At 43.4% G+C, this 12,793-nt stretch overlaps 1 protein-coding gene across 2 annotated transcripts in view; it reads left to right on the top strand.

Annotated features, from left to right (window-relative positions):
* The window catches only part of SCAPER (S-phase cyclin A associated protein in the ER), a 175,535-nt gene that overhangs the window by 20,839 nt on the left and 141,903 nt on the right, over positions 1 to 12,793 (top strand). For both annotated transcript variants that reach the window (XM_075431781.1, XM_075431780.1), the window contains exon 5: positions 5,960 to 6,157. In XM_075431781.1, coding sequence (XP_075287896.1) covers positions 5,960 to 6,157 — 198 coding nt within the window. The remainder of the gene's footprint in view (positions 1 to 5,959; positions 6,158 to 12,793) is intronic.

Below are 12,793 nucleotides of genomic sequence, written 5' to 3'. Positions count from 1 at the left end.
CTGGGGTTTCCCATTCGGGCGCGCTGGGTGATCAGCACGACCCACTTACTCCACGTAGCATCGGTGGCATGATGCGTAGAGGGGACTCTCTCTTTGAACATCCAGCCCAGGACTGGCAATCGTGGTGCTAGGAGGAGCTGTGCTTCAGTGCCGACCACTTCTGAAGCAGCTCGAACGCCTTCATATGCTGCCAGAATCTCTTTTTCAGTGGGAGTATAGCGGGTCTCGGATCCTTTGTATCCCCGGCTCCAAAACCCCAGGGGTCGACCTCAAGTCTCCCCTGGTGCTTTCTACCACAGACTCCAGGTTGGGCCATTCTCCCCGGCTGCGGTGTAGAGCACGTTTTTAACATCTTGCCCTGACCGGACTGGACCAAGGGCTACGGCATGAACTATCTCCTGTTTAATCTGTTCAAATGCCTGTCGTTGCTCAGGGCCCCATTCAAAATCATTCTTCTTCCGGGTCACGTGGTACAGAGGACTTACAATCTGGCTGTAATTTGGGATGTGCATCCTCCAAAAACCCACAACACCCAGGAAGGCCTGTGCTTCCGTTTTGCTGGTTGGTGAAGACATAGCTGCTATTTTGTTGATGACATCCATTGGGATTTGACGGCGCCCATCCTGCCATTTTATCCCCAAAAACTGGATCTCTTGCGCAGGTCCCTTGACTTTACTTCGCTTAATGGCGAAACCGGCTGTCAGAAGGATCTGAACTATTTTCTCCCCTTTCTCGAAAACTTCCTCCGTGGTGTCACCCCATACAATGATGTCGTCGATGTACTGCAGATGTTCTGGAGCTTCACCCTTTTCCAGTGCAGTCTGGATTAGTCCATGGCAAATGGTGGGACTGTGTTTCCACCCTTGGGGCAGTCGATTCCAGGTGTACTGGATGCCTCTCCAGGTGAAAGCAAATTGTGGCCTGCACTCTGCTGCCAAAGGGATGAAGAAGAATGCATTAGCAATGTCAATTGTCACATACCACTTGGCTGCCTTTGACTCCAGCGGATATTGAAGTTCTAGCATGTCTGGCACGGCAGCACTCAGCGGTGGTGTGACTTCATTCAGGCCACGGTAGTCTATTGTCAGTCTCCACTCTCCAGTAGATTTTCTCACTGGCCATATGGGACTATTAAAGGGTGAGCGAGTTTTGCTGATCACTCCTTGACTCTCCAGCTGGCGGATCAGCTGATGAATGGGGAGAAGGGAGTCTCGGTTGGTACGATACTGTCGCCGGTGCACCGTTGTGGTCGCGATTGGCACCTGTTGTTCTTCAACCCTCAGCAACCCCACAACGGAAGGATCCTCCGAGAGACCAGGCAAAATGGACAGCTGTTTAATTTCCTCCGTCTCCACAGCAGCTATGCCAAAAGCCCACCGATACCCCTTTGGGTCCTTGAAATACCCTCTCCTAAGATAGTCTATGCCAAGGATGCACAGAGCCTCGGGGCCAGTTGCAATGGGGTGCTTCTGCCAGTCCTGCCCAGTGAGGCTCACTTCAGCCTCCAATACACTCAGCTCTTGGGACCCCCCTGTCACTCCTGAAATGCAAATGGACTCTGACCCTTTGAACTCTGATGGCATTAAAGTACACTGTGCACCAGTGTCCACTAGAGCTTTATACTCTTGTGGATCTGACGTGCCAGGCCACCGAATCCACACCGTCCAATAAACACGGTTGTCCCTTTCCTCCACCTGGCTGGAGGCAGGGCCCCTCTAATCCTCGTCAGAGAATTTGCTGCTCACCTGCTGTAAAAATGACTTGGAGGTCCCCTCCAGAGGATTGGAATCAAAATCAAACTGTCTACCTGGTCTGGAGAGCTGGCTTCTGGAAACTGGAGCAGCATTTTTCCTAACAGAATCCCCTTTGGTGATTGCTTTACCTCGCAACTCATGGACTCGTGCCTCTAGACTTGAGGTGAGTTTTCCATCCCACTTCCTCATGTCCTCTCCGTGGTCACGCAGGTAGAACCACAGGCTGCCCCATGGTGTGTAGCCTCTGTATTCCCTCTCCGGAGCAGAGAAACGCCTGCCCCTAATAGCTGAGACACTGGCCCGTACAGGTGGGGAGTAGGACATATTCCTTTTTAGTCGCTTGACCAGTTTCTCCACGGCTGAAACAAGGGAGGAAGAGAGACTTTCCTCATATTGCCGGAGTCGAACAGCCACCTCATCCACTGTTGGTGCCTCCTTACCTTTCCAGTCTACTATTGCCAGTGAGTTGGCATATGAGGATGGTGCGCTCCGCACAAACTTCCTCCACATGGATTGTGAGCACTGGAGTTCATCTGGGTCTGTGGGTACCTGCTCATCGTCTGTGTCACAGTAAACCAGCTCCCGCACAGCTAATTCCCTCAAGTACTGAATACCCCTTTCCATATTGGTCCACTTGCCAGGGTAGCATACAAAATCGTCACTGAAGGGGTACCTCTCCCTCACGCCTGACAGAAGTCTCCTCCACAGGCTGAGGACTTGTTCCTTTTTCCCAATGGCCTTGTCAATGCCCCCATCCCTGGCCAGGGATTCCAGCTGCTTGGCTTCCTTGCCCTCTAACTCCAAGCTGCTGGCCCCGTTATCCCAGCACCGCAGCAGCCAGGTGGCAATGTGCTCGCCTGGGTGGCGGCTGAAATCTTTCTGCATGTCTCGCAGCTCGCCCAGGGACAGGGACCGGGTGTTGATCTCTGTCTCTATCTCCCGCGATGACCCTGGCTCATCGTCATCCCTCCCGGAGCGATCTGCTCTCTTTGCATCTTTCTTTAGTTTTACGGGGGCGACTGCTACCGGCACAGGTTGGTCATTGGGCTCAGCCACGCTGCCTGCAGCCAGAGCGGGGGCTGGAGCAGCTGCTGTGCCTGCCAGGGAAACCGAGGCAGACCCTGCAGCTGTGGCTGCAGCAGGCGTGGTGCCGGTCAGGGGGGCTGTGACTGCCTGCTGGACTGGAGGGGCTGCAGGGCCGGCTGGGGGGGCAGCGCCAGTCGCAGTGCCTGCCGCTTCGCTTCCCCCCCCTTTCCCCCTTAAGGCACTGAATCAGGTTGAACAGGGCTCGGTAGGCGTGGGCCAGACCCCAGCACATTGTGGTGATTTGTGTCTCTCTGGAGTTCCCCGGGTGGCAGCACACTTTTTGCAGATATTTTACCAGATTGTCCAGATTCTGTGTTTGTTCAGGGGTGAGTTTAAAACACACCGTGGGTGCCCATTGCTCTAGACACCTGCCCATGCTGTCCCACACACCCAGCCACTCACAGCTATCCAGCCCCCGGGGCAGGTCTCTGCATGATGTTCTTAACTACTTGTTTAACCCTAAACAAGACCCAAAACCCATTCAGGAGGCAGGACAATAGGAGAGTGCTGGCCTGAGCATCCCACAGGTACTCAAAAATTCTCAAAAGCCGTTAGGACCAGCCTGAGGGAGAGAGGAGGCGCGAAAGAGTGGGGGAAGGTATCCCCTCCGGTTTTCCCCACAGATTGGGTTTGATTATTCACAAATTCTAAGACATAGTATCCGAGGTACGGAAATGACCGCAGTGCCGCATGCAAATACAAGCCTAATTTCATGCACAGTGATGTTATCATGTCATAAGTCGATATCATACAGTACAGTAAAATCATCACCCTGATCCTCTTCCCCGTGATGATGAACAGCACCACAACAGGGAACAAGTACAAGTACGGATTCAAAAACCACAACGATCTGATCAAAGACAGAAACATTTTTACCGGCGACTGTTTAACTAACACAGTAAATACGTACAACAAATTATAACAAAAATCTAAGAAAGCTGTTTTAACACCCGCTGCTCAGCCCTGCCGTTATCCCCGTCCCACGCCTGGGCGCCAGTTTAATGTTTTGGTTTCGGCTGCCGCCGGCAACAAAAGCGCCACGCGGCCGCCCCTCCCCCCGCCACGGTGTGCAGGAGAATGGAAAGAAACAGGCAGAAACTGGTGGGTCGGGATAAGGGCAGTTTAACAGAACAGCAAACAAAGGGAACAGCAACAACAACGATACAGATAAGGAGAAAATACGACAAAAACTCGCACAACAGACCCGCTCTCTCGGACAGGACCGGCACCGCGCGCTCCCGAGCCGCGAGTGAGTTCCTGCTGCGCCGCCCCCCCCCACCGGAACCCAGCATGACGGCACATGGTATGGAATACCGGGCTCTGTTTGGCCAAGTGGGGTCAGCCCCCACCCCCCGGCTGTGCCGGCTGTGCCCCTTCCTGGAGTCCGGTGAAAATTAACCCTGTCCTGGCCAAACCCAGGACAGACTGCTATAAGAATGCTCTGTCTCCAAGTACAAACTCCAAGGTAATGCCATTAAACTCATGTTTTGGCACAAAGAAATGATGTTTCTCAGCTTTTTACATAGGAGATGGAAAGGCTTGAACCCTGGTCATTTGTTCTGCTATTTACATTATTTCTAGCTAGACATTACATATTCTAATTGTAAAAACTGTGTACTGGCTTATGCAGTGTTGGTTTTGACTGTTTTTATTCAATCACCAAAAGCTGAGTTTTTAGAATGGAATTTTGCAGTAATCCCTGCAAGTGTACTCCAATAAGAACTGATTTTCCGGTGATCTGTGCCACTGAACCAATTCATGAAAACTGCATGAAAGCTGCTGTTAAAACAAATGCATTAATGAAAAAAACAGAGCATGCTATTGTAGCATGCAGCTAACATCTCCACCCCAAAATGGCACACAGTTGGGTGTTACTTTGGGTTTACCGGAGGTGCTTATCTGTGTGGCTACTATGGAATGCAGAAGCTTACAGAAGTCTGGCGTGGCAGCAGGATTTTTCTGTTTATTTTTTGTTGTGGGAGAGCACTTCAAGTTTCATAAGGACAGTGTCGCGGGGCCAAGTACTGAAGATGGTATTCTCAGGCAAACAGGCATGCTTCAGAATCTTTTGGAATATCTGGTGCAGAAAAGTGACAGTGTATCTCTGTCAAGGAGACCTATCCTCATATGAGTGACTGAGCTAAATGCACAAGGTGAACAGAGACGTGACGCTGAGGTGCCATAACAGTACTTGCAGGGAGGTACGTGGTGATTCCTGTCCGTGCCAGCATTTGTGAAGACAGTAGAATGTTCTCCAACTGCTCCCATCACATTTAGCATATTGACAGTTCTGTGCATCTGTGCAGCAGAGCAGTACTAGATCAGTTAGCCTGCACGTTAACATTAAAAATCAAACAACAGATTTGTTGTGGTTAAAGCTGTTAAATTACAGCTTAGAACAGCATGAGGACACTTTCAGACTTGGCCTAAGTAGGAGCAACTCGATTCATTGGCACAGCACTTATATTGGGTTGAATTAAGCTTACAATGTTAACAATATGGTGAGTGGAAATTTTAGTACAAGTAGTATTCTAACGTGTGAAAGCTTCCTGCCGTAACTAAGTCAGTGCTTGCTGGCATCTCCTCTGCAGTGTAGCCATAACATATCGATCAAAGGGCTAGCCGCATCAGCGTTGTGCTGACGTTAATGCTCATATATTAGAATGAGGGTTTAAAAATTATAAAGTCGTCTGTAATGTCTGGGTAATAGAATTTAACTGTGGTGGAATATTGCTGGCATGATTATTGGGAAAATGTTACTTTCATCTCTGGATGCGCATACTTGTCAGAGTAAATAATACAGGATATGTGATTAGAAAATGTCACTTTCCAGTGTGCTAAGAAGGAGAAAATCTTGTACCGTTGTGCAATGTGAATGCAGAGTTACAAATGTCAAAGAAAGAGAATCTAGTTCTACATAGCCGCTGTATATATTTAAGATAAGAAAGTGTGTTTTAAAGAACTCAAGTCAGTGGGGTGATGTAGTCGTCTTCAGTGAAAAATGTCTTGTTTACAAAAGTTTGAATATGTTGAAAAAACCTGTGTTGCGCAGAAGCCCAACCCCTTACCTTACTTCTGTTTTTTGTTTTTGTTTTCTGTTGTTTCTTGTTTTTTTTCAGAGCACTACCATAGACTGTAAATTAACATCAGCGGCAGCTGGAGATAAAAACTTTGACAAAAGCCCAACAAAAACAAGACAGCCTCGAAAAGTTGATCTGCGAGCTCGATACTGGGCATTTCTTTTTGACAATCTCAGAAGGGCAGTTGATGAGATCTATGTTACGTGTGAATCAGATCAGAGTGTAGTGGAATGCAAGGTAAGTCTTCAACTGTTCTTTGCCTGTTGTCACGTGGCTCTTACCGTGGTTTATTATACTTTACAAAAAAGTCAAATGTGAATTTGAATTTTAAAATTGCAAAAATTAGAAAAAAAATGTGAATTAGAATTAGAAAAGGAATTAGACCTTCAGAAACATGTTACTTTTTGATTTGTATTCAGTGAAGGCTAGTAAATAGGAAAGCTGATGGCATATTTATACAGATTTAAGACACTTTCATCTTAGGCAGGGACTTAATTTTTGAAGCGTATAAAACTTGTCCATGATGTTATTAGATCTTAGTTTTTTGATGAGATCAGTTTTTACTTGTTGAGTTTTGAATTTATTAATTTTCTGACTGGACACCGATTTATTTGTTTTGTACCTGTAGCGTTCTCCACTGTAGGTGGCACTGTTGTGGTTCAGCCTGCTTCGCATTCATTTGCTTCCTGTTAAGTGGCTTAATTATACATTGCTCCCTTTCTGCAGTGACACTTATCACTCTTCAACTTTTCTCTGTGATGTTAAGAAAGTGATTGGTGGTGAAGCATAAACAACGTCTAGTTGGGATGTCACTGTAAGGCGCGCTTCCGAATTTCGAAAGACCTGTGTTTGTAATAACTCGTGCATCTGTTTTACATTTTATGGTGATTTTCTAGTAGATCTGTAGAAAGGCCATTGTCATTTGATAAAAATCACTCATTCTTTAGAAATGGAATTGATCGGAGTCATTAAGAGAAGCCAGAAAAAGAAGTTATAAAATAAATGTTAAATATATGACTTCTATTTTCATATTAAACATGGCTGAAAACTCAACACATTCTGGAAACGATTATCTAATCATTGTAAAAAACTACATATACCAATTTAAGTAAACTTTTTTCTTATCATATGCATCTAGTTCTCTGCTGTAATCAGACACGGCCAAATTGACTTGGAGATTAGCGTACAAATACATTTCATTGAAAGCAGGTTTGAAAACTGAACAGTAGCTAGAGGCTTCCAAATGGGTGGTTGGTCTAACACAATTTAACATTTTGTTACTGAACTATCTTCCTGCTCAGGAAACGTCTCTGGAGAATTTTTTGGTTTAAGAAAATCAGTCAGCCTTGCATTGTAATTAGATTACCATTTTAAACTTTTGTGACTGAAAGAACAGAAGCGTATTTGTATCATTATCACATATTTTTGGGATTACATATCGTTCCGCGTTTTAATCGTGCTACTTGATCTGTTCTCAGCTGGAGATACTACATAGCCTAAGTGAAAAGTCTTCGTTTTAGCAGATGCTTGACAATGATGTATATGTCTATGTGTATCAGATTACTTGTTTGCAGACCAGGAGTGGAAAAAACCAGAAATGAGCAGACAGGGGACTCATGTCATGTGTTGTAAAACTTAGGTAACATTCATGTTGCTTTTACCTTTCAAGGGCTTTTCTTCTCAGCACAGAAAAGCGCCTTACCTGAGTAGCTGGAATATGCGTTTGTGCTATGGTCTTTGGTTTGTGAAATTTTCTTTCAAAGGTTACTGTTAAATGATTAATTTATCAAAAGTCATTAATTATTACTCTTTTGATAAATTACTAAAATTTCTGTTATTTAAGCTATGACGTATAAAAGTGTTGAGTCTTGCAGATTATTTTTGCTAATAATGTTTCACTTCTATCAGTTCTGTTGATTGTCATTATTTATTTTGGGGTGGTTATTATTGACAGGAACAGTCCAGTTTCTACTTTTCTACCGTATGTTCTAGCTAATCACAGCAGAATATCTTAACTCCTGTCTTTTGAAGTGAGTGCTTTATATAACTCTTAATAGATAGGCATATGACATTATTGATACTACATACGTGGGCTTCAACCAGGGAGTGATCAAACTTGTCATTAGTGCGGAGGTGTGCTTTAATTTTGGATGGAATATTAGTGATAACGAACAACAGATCCTTGTGGAGAGTGCAAGTCTTCCTCACCTCTGATCCTGAAAAGCTAGTGCTTGCTGTCCTCCATCAACTGAAATGTCTTAAGTGCAGCTTTCATATTGTGGAATATACGGAAAGTGTTTAGGAGTTCATAAATTAAAATAATGTAGACTCAGAGTTTGGTTGGCAAATGATATTTGAAAAGCACACAGGTGACATTGTTTTAAGAATTCATGTAGCTTAGTAGAAGGCCTATGTCCTGCCTTAAAAACAGCTTAACTCAGTCTTTAGTTTGATTATTACAAATCCACGTGTGACTCAAATCAGGTGAATAATCATCATTTGCTTATCTAAAACAGTTGTTTTATTGCCTTGGCTTTAGTTGTCCTATATACATTGCTATCATGTTACTCCCAAGCACCAAGTTTCATACTTTGTATTGACTGTTCTGATCCTACCTGGCCAGATCTTACAAGATCTCTGGTTGTGCCTTTTCTTGCTGCTTGAAAATATTAAAGCGGTGAACAGAATCTAAATTCCCTGCTTTGTGCCAGCTTGGGTTTTCACTGTTGCAATAAAGATGGCTGTAGCAAGGTTCTGTGTGTTATGCCAGGGACGGCTCCGACCGCTTGAATGTGCAGGATTGGGAGGATGCAAAGTGATTTTACACCTCTGTCTGTAAATTCTGTGTGGTCTAATGAGGTATCTCCCAAACTCCGCTATCATCAGCAGAATAGCAATAATGCAGATGTGGCGTGGCAAAATACGTTAAGCTTCATTGGCAGGAAAATCATGTGTACGATGTACCATAGGCTTTTGGACTTAGGAGGCCAGGTTTAATTTGGTCATACCATGTGTCTTGTCTGTCCTTGTATAGCCATGATTTTCTGTCATCCCTGCCATAACTTTTAATATCAGTGGACCAATTTAAATTAATTTAGTAATTATACATTTCATGAGAGTAAGTGACTAGCTTGGAAGAAGACATCCTGTTCAGGTTCACATTGCAGAAAAAACTGCCACTCAATCTGTATTAAACACCAGAGAATTCTGAGAGACAACAGGAGAATGAGAATGCACCAGCTGAGGGAAGAGAGATATTTTGTGTGTGTGCGTGTGTGCATGTGTGTGCGTGCGCGCACGCGCACTGGAGCACTTGCTGGTGAAGACTGAGGCAAAAATGTTGTTGAACACCTCAGCCTCCTGCATATCCCGGGTAATCAGGTCTCCTGTTCCCTTGCGGAGAGGGCTCACGATTTCCCTAGCCTTCCTTTTATCAGCAGCATACCTATAGAAGCTTTTCTTTTTGCCCTTGACATCCCTGGCTAGGTTTAATTCTGTCAGGGCTTTAGCTTTCCTAATGTGATCCCTGACTGCTCGGACAGTTTCTCTGTATTCCTCCCAGGCTACCTGTCCTTTCTTCCACCTTCCATAGGCTTCCTTTTTGTGCTTGACTTTGTCCAGGAGCTGCTTGTCCATCCATGTAAGCCTCCTGGCGTTTTTGCCCGAGCTGCTCTTTGCTGGGATGCGTCGCTCCCGAGCTCAGATGAGGTGATCCTTGGACATTAAGCAGCTTTCTTGGGCCCCTCTTCACTCCAGGGCTTTATGCCATGGTACTGTGCAGAGGCTGCTCCTGTCTATAGAGGCCTCATCTGCTCAGTCTCCCTGGTGGTGTGGCCTGTAGCAGACCCCCACTATAGTGTCACCTGTCTCTGCCCTGCCCATGAGCTCTCGGTCAGACCCTCACCCATCCCAGGTGGAGCTCCATGCGCTCCAGCTGTCACTGACACAGAGGGTGACACCCCCTCCTTGTCACCCCTGGCTGTCCTTCCTGAAGAGCCTGTAACCTTCCGTTCCAACGCCCCAGTCATAGGAGCCAGCCCACCATGTCTCTGGGATGCCAAGAAGATCCAATATGGTTAAATGTTAACTTTTCCTTCTGCGTTTTTCAGTGGGATGTTGAAAAATCCTTTCTATTAAGATATATCTGCATTGTCAAAAACTTCTGTATATATTTCAACTTTTTAAGCGATACCTCCTCAAACTTATGTCCTGGTCAAATGGGCATGTGCTGTTCTATTTAAACATTTTAGTTGTATAAAGATCATATTAAGAGAAGACCTATGTAAAAATAAAATGTGAAAACTTCTGGTGTTTAAAACCTTTACATTAATCTAGTTCAGAAATGTTTCTTTTTGATTTTTGTACCTTTTGCTCTCCTGTAGTCTTACAAATTGGCACAGTTCTATTGATTACGTTGTCACTGAAGATAACGTTTGATGCTCCCAAATTGGAAAGGGCTCTAGTGGCTGTTTGCGGTTGAAATTGCAGACGCAAGGGTTGTGGTAAGGATACAAACTGTGGAAATGTGTGTAAGAGGATCGGTGGTTGTGTATATTTTCTCTCAGCTTTGGGCACTGCTGGAGTTGGTATGTTGCTATTGATTTGGAATTGAGAACTCTTAAATGATGTATATAAGATATATAGGTATAGCTTTGATGCCTTGTATATAAAGATACAATGAACATGCTTGAATTATTTCTAAAATAAATAAAGGATTCTTGAGTTTAAGCATCATCTCACTGTACATGAATCTGTTCAGGCACTAGTGATAGATAGACATTAGGTATATTCTAACAGATTGGGCTATAACCTTCAACATTTCAAAGTGTAAATTGTATGGCTATTATATACATCAGCTAGGTTTCTGTGTGTCTAATGTTTACATGGACATTTTGTTACCTAGTGTTGTCTAGTTTTGGGTGGTGAGCTTAGGCAGAAAAGAAACAGTAATGCCTTTAAATCTCTTTCTGTATGCTAAAAGGAATTAAGCCCAAAATTATTTGTGGATGGAGGAAGGCATATTCTGTAGCCAGTTTTGGCCAGCAGAATGTTGGTTAATGCAACAGAGAAATGCATTCTGCTGCTATTATTTTATGGCCTTCAGGTACCTCAGCAACTGAGTTTATATATATAGTGTGTATATATATATAAAAAATAGAAAACCCACACCACACACTTATTTAAAACTGTTATTGATAGAGTTTGAGCAACGGGATCCTGCAGCTAAGGCTACAGGAAGTCTAGAAGAATCTAAAGCTACTTTAAATTTAATTGTAGGGGGTTTTCCTCCCAGGATGGCTTCAGCTGTTGTTTTTTTCATTTCCTTTCAATAAAGCTGAATTTTGTGATGTGGAAATTTAGTTCTATATTCTTTCTGAGTTGCTCTTTAACATTACTTAATGCTTTCATCTTTCCACCCATCATGACTTATTGGTATATTTTTATAAGGTTTTGGCAAGGGTAGTTTCTCTCCTTGTCTCTAATGCTTACAGATACATTGTTAAATCAGTCTACCTTGAGTGTAGGTCAGTGAAAACAGTTTTCATTCTGCTGGAGATTCTTATTCCCTCTTATAAAAGGGAGAAGTCAGCAATGAAGTTCTGTTGTTCTGGTTCTCATAGACAGCACAAGATACCCTAAAGAGGTGGGTAAAGCCTTTGCCTTAAAAAACTTGACATGTTGTGTGATGCTATTATGTGAAAGAACCAGCTGAAATGACTTTAGTTAAGGCCTTCCAATCAGGGTGATATCAGTGAGAGAGCTGGAGTTGATTGAAGACCTCCCAGAAGGAGAGGGGAACTTGCTTCATTAGGGTCTCTCTCGCTGAGAATGCCTGGTGAGGGCTGGTTTTGGTTCAGGTATGGTAATTCTCATGATTTCGATCTATGCATGCAGGTTGAGACCCATGGTCATCCAGGCTGATTACTGGCTTTTAAGACAGCCAAGAAAATAAAACTGTTTCTAAACATGTTGGAGCTGAAGGTAGAAAAAAAAGATTTTCCTAACTTCAGTGAAAAGGAAATCTGCAATCATTCAGTATAATGGCCAAGTTGATCCAGACAGGATCTTGATCCTGTTTTCACTGATGAGAGCCAATTCAAAACTTACCCATCCAAAAAAAGTGAAATGGACAGAGTTGATTTTTTTTCATACTTTTCAGTTTTACAAATATGAAATGTACCTGGTTCCAGGGAGGAAAAAATACAGAATCAGGGTTTAGTACTTAAGGCTTTTTGGGAGAGATAATTTGTATATGTGAATTTGACTTCTTTCCTTGTAGTGCTACAAACACTAAGAAGGTATCCCAAGAAGAGTTACGAAGTAATTGATTTCCTCAACATAGGCCTCTAAGTATTCTCTTTAGATAGATTATTCTTGCTCCAGTGTCCTGGATTCCTCTGTGTGAAAAAAATCTTGATTTTCCAAAGGAATTTAAAAAAAACAAAACAACCCACCAAAAAAAAGCCAAACAAAACACAAAAACCTCAAGCTGTCAAATCAATTTTTTTAATTAATGTTTATTTAGCATCTTTTGCTTTTTACACCTAAATTCTTATAACTGCTGATTATTTTCACAGTAGCGTCTTCTATTAAGTGTATTTCTGTCAATTTTATAACCATTTTGAGTGTTAACTTATTACCTTGTTATACTGATGTCTTCATGCTTTGAACCTGTAGATATCCAGTTAGAAGGAGAATTTCAGCATGAAATGAACACATTCTGTATGATTGAATCTATTTTCTTTCTATTCAATAAAACCAAAGTGATTATGAGTTTCCCTGAAAGCCTCAGCCAACAATTTATATATTAGAACATGTGTAATTCTTTTTCTGTATTACTCACAAGATAGTCTTTCAGATCAATAGGGTTTT

The sequence above is a fragment of the Opisthocomus hoazin genome, chromosome 10 (assembly GCF_030867145.1).
Source record: "Opisthocomus hoazin isolate bOpiHoa1 chromosome 10, bOpiHoa1.hap1, whole genome shotgun sequence".
NCBI lineage: Eukaryota > Metazoa > Chordata > Aves > Opisthocomiformes > Opisthocomidae > Opisthocomus > Opisthocomus hoazin.
The sequence above is the reverse complement of the archived record's forward strand: the minus strand, read 5'-3'. Positions and strand labels throughout refer to the sequence as shown.